This window comes from Vicia villosa, linkage group LG5 (assembly GCF_029867415.1).
Source record: "Vicia villosa cultivar HV-30 ecotype Madison, WI linkage group LG5, Vvil1.0, whole genome shotgun sequence".
NCBI classification, from domain to species: Eukaryota; Viridiplantae; Streptophyta; class Magnoliopsida; order Fabales; family Fabaceae; genus Vicia; species Vicia villosa.
The window spans coordinates 167059337-167067339 of record NC_081184.1 but is presented as its reverse complement, the minus strand read 5'-3'; the positions used below and the strand labels follow the sequence as shown (position 1 = coordinate 167067339).

Here is an 8003-nt window from a genome sequence, read left to right as displayed (position 1 = left end):
CATAGATTTGAAGATGATGAAATCGATGTATTAGTTTGGTAAAGATGAACCTGTAGGTTGTCGTAGGTGAGATGAGTGACATAGATGTTAGAATTTTATTTTTAAGAGAATAGTGAAATATGTTAGATTTGTTTTAGAGAAACGACTATTATGTAATGAGCAGGAGATAAATTCGCTTATATAGATAAATATCACCTTTCATCGTGGTTGATAAGAAGAACCGTGATGAAATTATTGAACTTTACACCACGGTTGACTAAAGGAACAATGGTGATATACAAGGACAAACCCATTTTGTGACGATAAAATGGGAAATGGTTGGATCTAGGATTCAACCCTGTAACTCCTGGTACATTTCATTACGTTTTTTAAATATGATCATAGTGAAATGGCTTTCACTAAATACAAAAAAAAAACTCAAAAACAAGTTATTACCATGGTTAACATGGAGGCCGTTGTAATATTGTTTTACGAAAGGTCTTTTCAGTAGTAGTAGTAGTAGTAGTGGTGGTGGACTTCGTAGAGACAATGGTATTTTTCTCGTTCGTGATCAAAGTTAAATCACACTTTAAGAGGTATTTCGAAATCATTATTTTTGTCTCTAATTCACTTTATGAGGTATTTTAGAATCATTATTTTGTGATTAATGATTTAATCAAAATTCGTTCAATGGTATTGTTCCGCTAAGAGGATCAAAAATTTGAAAACCCTCTTAAATTCCTTCAACTATCACCAGCCTTAACGACTAAAATTGAATTTCTTTAAATTCCTTCAACTATCACCAGCCTTAACGACTAAAATTTAATTTCTTCTATTCCTACTTTTGATAGAAGCATGAAAAAAATCTGAACTAGCATCTCCCTCCTTAAATCGTCTAACTTTCAATCTTTGGATCGATTGAGAGTCCTTTATCCTAAAAAGAGTCCAAAAATCAAAAACCATTTTCGAGCTACTGTCCACATCCTGGACATATATGGCCTTTTGGTCAGCCAGTAAGTTCAAGTTCTTAATCACATTTTAGAAAGATTCAATTTGATAATTAAGATTACCAAACACTTGTTTGCTACAAATTTTAATTGTTATCTCAAGAGTCCTAAGCTTTCTCAAAAGAATAAAAGTCCTCCATCCATGATCTAAAGAAGAAAACTGAGAATTAAGAACCAACTCAAAAAATCTATGATGAACTTTCTAATGATTGTTAAGTCGAAAAAGTATAGGATTTCACGGCTGAGTTTCATACTTTAAAATAATACTACAGTAATCATAAACATCTCTAGGGATAATCATTGCATTAGTTTCCCCAATAATTTGAGTTTTCTGTATTTTTTTTTTAGAAATTAAAACGAAAATTTTCTATTAAAATAATAAATAATTTTCTTGACATATAAAAATGGGTGAGAATTAAGAAAAATTCTCAAGTTGACACGGATATAAGAAATTGTTTTACCCATAATCAATCACAAAATTTTAATTAATTAAAAAATAAATTAAGAGTTTTCTTTCTCTTTCATAATTTCAACCATCCATAAATCCAATTAAAAACAAAATTAAAATTAAAATAAACTTAAAAAATTGCTATTTTTTTATTTGTTGTGCCCAAGAAATAGATTTAGCGTCGTGCCCCGAATTTGTCGAGAATTAAAGCTTTTCAAAGAGGAGAGAAACTATCTATCTATTTGTTTAGCAGTTAGCACAGAACAGCGTAGTAGTAGTGATGGCTATTTCATCATCATCATCATCACTATCGCTATCTCTTCCATTCCAATTCCGTTTCTCTCTTAAACCCCAAACCCGCCGCAACTTCCCTTGCGTTGCGGCGGCGACGGCGGCGAACAGCGATGTTCCTCTCCTTCAAGTCAATGATCTTAGAGCAAAAATCGTAGAATCCAATCTCGAAATTCTCAAAGGCGTTAATCTCACTGTCAACAGGGGCGAGGTTCACGCTATCATGGGGAAGAACGGTTCTGGGAAAAGCACGTTCGCTAAGGTTCTTGTGGGTCATCCGGATTATGAAGTTACCGGTGGGAGCGTTGTGTTTAAAGGAGAGAATTTGCTTGAGATGGAGCCGGAGGAAAGAGCGCTTGAAGGGCTTTTCATGAGTTTTCAGTCGCCGGTTGCGATTCCGGGGGTTTCGAATGATCAATTTCTTGTTATGGCGTATAATGCGAGGAGGAAGAAACTTGGGCTTCCTGAACTTGGACCCCTTGAGGTTGGTTGTCAATTTGTTTTATTTTTAGTGTATGAATCACTGTTGCGGCCACCGTGTCATAGTCCTTAGTGTATGTTTGGATATTTGGTTCTCTCGAGTAGAATTGATTTTGTCATGTTTGGTTGCTCTCGAGTAAAATTGATTACAGAATTGATTATGCTTTTCTGAATTCATTCTACTTGAAGTTGGACCTTGTAGCTTTTGAGTCTAAATGTGATTTTTAGGCATGAATTCACAATTCCATTCACTTTTGTAAGAATTATCTTCAAGTCACTTTTAGTCGTAATCAATTTTACAGAAACAAGTTTTTTTCCTATGAAGCACCACCGACACCTCTTGAAATCAGGCGTGTCCATGTCGATGACGGACACCTGCACCAACACTTGCAATTACATTTACTTTATTCATTTTTTCAAATTATTAACGTTGTCGCCGTGTCACTGTCGGGGTCGTTTTAGGGGTGTCTGTGCTTCATATTTTCACCGCAATTGCTTTCAAATGTGATTATGAGACTTAAAATTGATTTTGGTATGTTTGGAGTTTTACTATTTAGAATTGATTTTCCCAGAAGAATTGATTCTCATGTGAAGCAAGGATTCGTAGCTCCTCCAATTTCCAAATATAAATCATTCAACTTTAAACTTACTTTTAACTAAGATTAATTCTGCAAAATCAATTTTTGCATTTGTAGAATTAAAAACATTCAACCTTAATCACAGCAGTATAGATATCCAAAAATTGTGATGTCGCGACCAGGATAGTAGTTGCCGATTGGTTTTTATTTTAGCTTCCTTTACCTAACAATCCTTGATATTATGGAGAATCAGTATTGCATAAAGTTTACGTGACCTTAATTGCAGTCGGGCATTTATCAAAAACCTTGATTTCACGACTGAATTGCAGTTGAGGACTTTTTTCAAAACCGATGATTGTTGCAATATTGCCCTTATTTATGGTTTTTAAAAGGCTGATTGTGTGTGTGGTTTGCAGTGTTTTTCTTATCTGATGGAGAAGCTACAACTTGTGAACATGAAGCCTGACTTTCTCAATAGGAATGTAAATGAAGGGTTTAGTGGAGGTGAACGAAAACGCAATGAAATCCTGCAGCTTGCGGTTTTGGGGGCAGATTTGGCTATTTTGGATGAAATTGATTCGGGATTGGATGTTGATGCGCTCAGGGATGTGGCAAGTGCAGTTAATAAAATTCTTACCCCGGAGAATTCTTTGTTGATGATTACTCACTATCGGCGGATTCTTGATCTTTTGAAACCTTCCCATGTTCATGTTATGGTAAGTTACAAACTGATCTTAAATGATATTCCAAGTTTTGGACTTGAATGGGATTATTCATTTTCAGACTTTAGGCGTGGACGCGTGGTGAACAAGTATAGCTTTTTTGTCATTATGTTTTGAGGGAAATGATAAATGCTTTATGCATATTAGGAAATTGGATAACGCCTACACTGTAATTGAGGAGATAATAGAATCTCGTAGTTTAGGTGGTTTTCGCATATATGAGAAGACTTGTAGAAGTAAAAGTAAGGAAATGAATGATAATGAAATAGTTAGAGGAATAGGGAGATCAAAGAAAACTATAGGCCACACTATTTAGAAAGATTTTGAGGTAAATGGTCTAACTCTGATCCTAGTAGTATATGGCTGGCCTTTATGGCTTCAACCAATCAATGCCGATGACCCCATCTAGCGGATCATAATAGGAATATTGCATATAATAATTGTTTGGTAGATAAGTTTTGATAAATGAAGTTAGAATGCTAGGCTTTCACACACTTTCTCCAATTTTTAATCTCCTCCACCGCTTTCAAATGAATACTAGGAGGATACGATGAAGAAAATTTGGTAGGGAGATTTTGGTAGTTAAAATCACGTCATCAAATAAATATTTGAATTGTTTTTTGAGTTTGCATGTTGGGAAATAAAAAGTCTAGAGAGAGCATGTAGACATGAGCTGACTGAATCTGAAATATTCCATTGTTTTTCTCTCAAAATTGAATGCAATGTTTATACTGTGAAATGACCTGAATAGACCTTTCTTTTTCTTCTTAAATATCAGGACAATGGCAAAATTGCAAGGACAGGCGACCTATCTATGGTAGATGCAATTGAGGCAGATGGATACGAACCAGTCTCCGCTTTACTTTAATTAAAGCTAGTATTGCCACCCTTTCAAACTTTGTTGTGAAATGGCGGGGCTTATTTTGGTCTGTCCGATTGCACGAGTATTCCTCTCAAGATCTTAATCGGGAATAAACAGTATAATTAGATGGGATGAAAGTCACAATTTTCTTCAAAAGGTACTGATGATAAGATCCTATGCATTTTGGGTGCAGGATCATAGCTAAGTTTTATTTTCATTTCAATTTGAAATCTTTAGTCATTCTGGTTTGGTATTGAGCTAGGTTGATGTTGAATAGTTGTATCTTATGGAACTTTCTTTTGCAAGGATGAGTTTAGTCAATACCGGAAGTGTAAATGTATTTGAATTTTGAATAGTATAGCTGTGTAAACTGAATATAAGTGCAGTTCAACTATTTTTTATTTTTGGAACAAAATCAAACTTTGATTAATTCAAAAACCAACAAATACAAGGCGATAGCTCGAATCCTGACAAATAAACAAATTGAGCACCTAAACCAACATCAACTTTGCTATGTGCTCTTTAAGCTTGTTACTATACAATCATATCTATAATATTCTTTTCTATATTGTTTCTATCAACATTGTTGCCAAAACTCCTATCGTTTCTATGCTTCCAAACACCATATATTGTTTCCGTAGCAGTAAGCTTCAGCAAGGATGCCCTCCACCTCTTTCCTTTGCTTTGCTTTAGAATCCAGTTAATTTCATTTTTCCACTCTTTGGGCTTATTCTTCACATGTACCCAATCCAGTACAATACACCAAATCTTGTTCAGTTCCTCGCAGGCAAAGAACAAATGATTCAGGTTCTCATCCTCACTACAAAAATAGCATCTACTGTTGTCAACCATGCCAAACTTGTATAATCTATCCTCTTACCAGCGTCTCATAAACATCCTTTATGTGGAATTTGTTCTTTCTCTGTATAAGATCCCACGAGTAAAATGCAACCTGGTGATGTTCTCTCTTTGCTGCAGAATATTTTTCAATACCCACGAGCTATTCTCTTTGATCTCAGCCTCCATCAGATTGCATTTTTCTGTGCACTTAACATTTTGTTTTAAGTGAAGAACAAAAGCGTTTATAAAATATCTTTTTTTTTTTTTTTGCGTTTGCATAAGTGTTTAAAAGTACTTTGCCATGATTTTCCTCAATTGACTACTAACTAAATTTAATTATGATTTGAACGTCTATTGATGAGGGTCCATATGCCTAAAAGAAAAAATGGATATTTATTCCTTCCATTTATATCTATGAGTTTTTGATATTTTTTACTTATGTTAAGAAAATTTGCTAGTGTTAAATATGTCTGTTATATTTTCATTTATTATTCATCAAATTATTTCTGTTATATTTTCATTTATTATTCATCAAATTAAATATCATTGATTTTGTTTTAATATATTATAGTATTTGTAATTTTAGATAATACATTTTATTTTAAAATCAATTCTTTTTTAAAAAAGGAATAATAACATAAATATTTGTATAATGTGTTTCTTTATATTATTTTACATGAAATATTCAAGCAAATGATATATTTCAATTAGTAATAATTAATTAATGTAATTGACTAATTGATTAAAATTTATTATTTTAAATAATATTTATAAGGTAAATAATAAAAAATATTTATATTAAGATGAAATTATTTAATTAATTTTAAAAATATCTTAATCTTTTTTTAAATAAAAATTGCATTAAAGTAAAAAATATACATACCAACCATAAAATGTAAGACATTTTTATTTGGGTTAATTGTACGATCCCCCCTACCATTAGGGCGAGATTTGGTATCACCCCCCTTAAGATATTTTTTTAGTAACGCACCCTTGTAAAACCTGTAAACCCTTTTCACCACACCCTTTTACCAACACCTGCTGACTGTGTATTATTTAATGCTGACTGTGTATCATTCAAACTCATCTTTCTTCTTCACCGTTTCTAGGTTATATTTCTCCCAAATCAATTTTTCCTACATGCGGCGCCCCTAAATCTCCATAGCTCCAATACTCTTCTTCATCAGTGTGTTTCTGCAACTTTCATTCCCAAATCGTTCTTCTACAGCCTTCTTATTCGTAGACCCAATTGATCATGGTGGGAAGCAGCTCTCGAGGAAGCAGTGTTGATTCAGTGTCCCATCAAGTGTTGCCCAGATGCGGCTGTGATAGACCCATGAAGATGTGGGTCTCCAACACAGTTCAAAACCGGAATCGAAAGTTCTGGAAATGTCGCAATGCTGGGGTAAGTATGTTGGAAATGATTTGTTCTGCGTTTTTTTTATGTGTGTTTGTGTTAGTAATTATGCAAATCGTGTTCTGTAGACTGGCAATAGTTGCGAATTGTTCTTATGGGATGATGAAAATGGAGACTCCATCAAAGACAATACAGTGATTCATCCATGTTGCAAGAAGTGTGAGGTACTTCAAATTCAGTTGGAATCAGTGACAAAGAAAGTGGTGAAATTGAAGATTAAGCTTGAAGCCCAGAAAAGGAAAACTTTGCAGATCCAGATTGCTATATTTATGTGTTGTTTGATAGTTGGTTTATTGTATAATTTCATGTAATGAAAGCAATAAGTATGACATTGTGTATTTTGGTGTCAGTAATAGGTTAATTATCTATGTATTTTGAGTTAAGGTGGTTCTGTGCATTTTGATCTAGGTTGGTTCTATGTACTTTGAAAAGAATGTTGGTTCTATGTAGTTTGAAAAGAATGGAAAGAAATATTGTTTGACATTTGTTGTGTTATATAAAGCATATTGTTATCATTAATAGATGTCACAGATTGTATCCATTACAAGTTAGTGCAATTAACTGCTAAAACAAAGCACAAACATGTGTGCATAACAGACTAACCAAAAGCACAAACATGTGTGCATAAAAGAGTAACCAAAAGCACAAACATGTGTGCATAAAAGACTAACCAAAAGCACAAACAGGTGTGCATAACAGACTAACAAAAAGCACAAACAGGTGTGCACAAAACACTATCAAAAAACACTAACAATTGTCATAGCATGTCATAACATAAAAAGCACCAACAGATGTGCATATCATTGTGCATAACATAATCAACTAATGAGATCCTGAATTGACTTCTTCTTCACAGTCTTCTTTGGAGTCTTTTTAGGGGTACCCTTTGGAACCTGCTTCTTTGGAACCTGCTCTTCTTCTTCATCTTCTGTAAAACAGAAAGGTTCTTCAGGTTTAGATCCAGGACCTGTAAATGGTTTTGGTTTTTTAAACCAATTCTCTTTAATTCTCTCACTACACCTCTTTCGCAATGGTTTGAATTCTTGCTTCACCTTCCCCTTGCCTTTGTCTATGCTACTTGTTGAGCCTATAGTTGTTGTTGTTTGTACACTTATGTCGGGTAGACTTGCAATCATGGCATCACTTATATCCCCAAACAATGAATCTTCGACAACAGAATTAGTAACCTCATTTGCACCAGCAGGTTGAGTCTCTGTAGCACCATGTTGAGCAGATGTAGCATCCCCATCAGTTGTAGCACCAGGTTGAGTAGATGTAGCATCCCCATCAGTTGTAGCACCAGGTTGAGTAGATGTAGCAGCACAAGGTTGTTTCTTCTTCTGTAAGATAGTTTGCACAACATAATAAACATGCAAGGA

The 8003-nt window shown here is 34.1% G+C and overlaps 2 protein-coding genes across 2 annotated transcripts; both read left to right on the top strand.

Annotated features, from left to right (window-relative positions):
* Positions 1-1626: 1626 nt before the first annotated feature.
* LOC131603771 (ABC transporter I family member 6, chloroplastic) lies at positions 1627-4761 on the top strand. Its single transcript, XM_058876195.1, has 3 exons — positions 1627-2209; positions 3200-3499; positions 4284-4761. Exons 1-3 carry the CDS (start codon positions 1715-1717, stop codon positions 4371-4373), a joined length of 885 nt encoding a protein of 294 aa, XP_058732178.1. The 5' UTR covers positions 1627-1714; the 3' UTR covers positions 4374-4761.
* Positions 4762-6145: 1384 nt separating this feature from the next.
* On the top strand, positions 6146-7101 carry LOC131608122 (uncharacterized). The gene is made up of 2 exons (XM_058880051.1): positions 6146-6612; positions 6693-7101. Exons 1-2 carry the CDS (start codon positions 6463-6465, stop codon positions 6933-6935), a joined length of 393 nt encoding a protein of 130 aa, XP_058736034.1. The 5' UTR covers positions 6146-6462; the 3' UTR covers positions 6936-7101.
* The last annotated feature ends 902 nt before the right edge of the window (positions 7102-8003 follow it).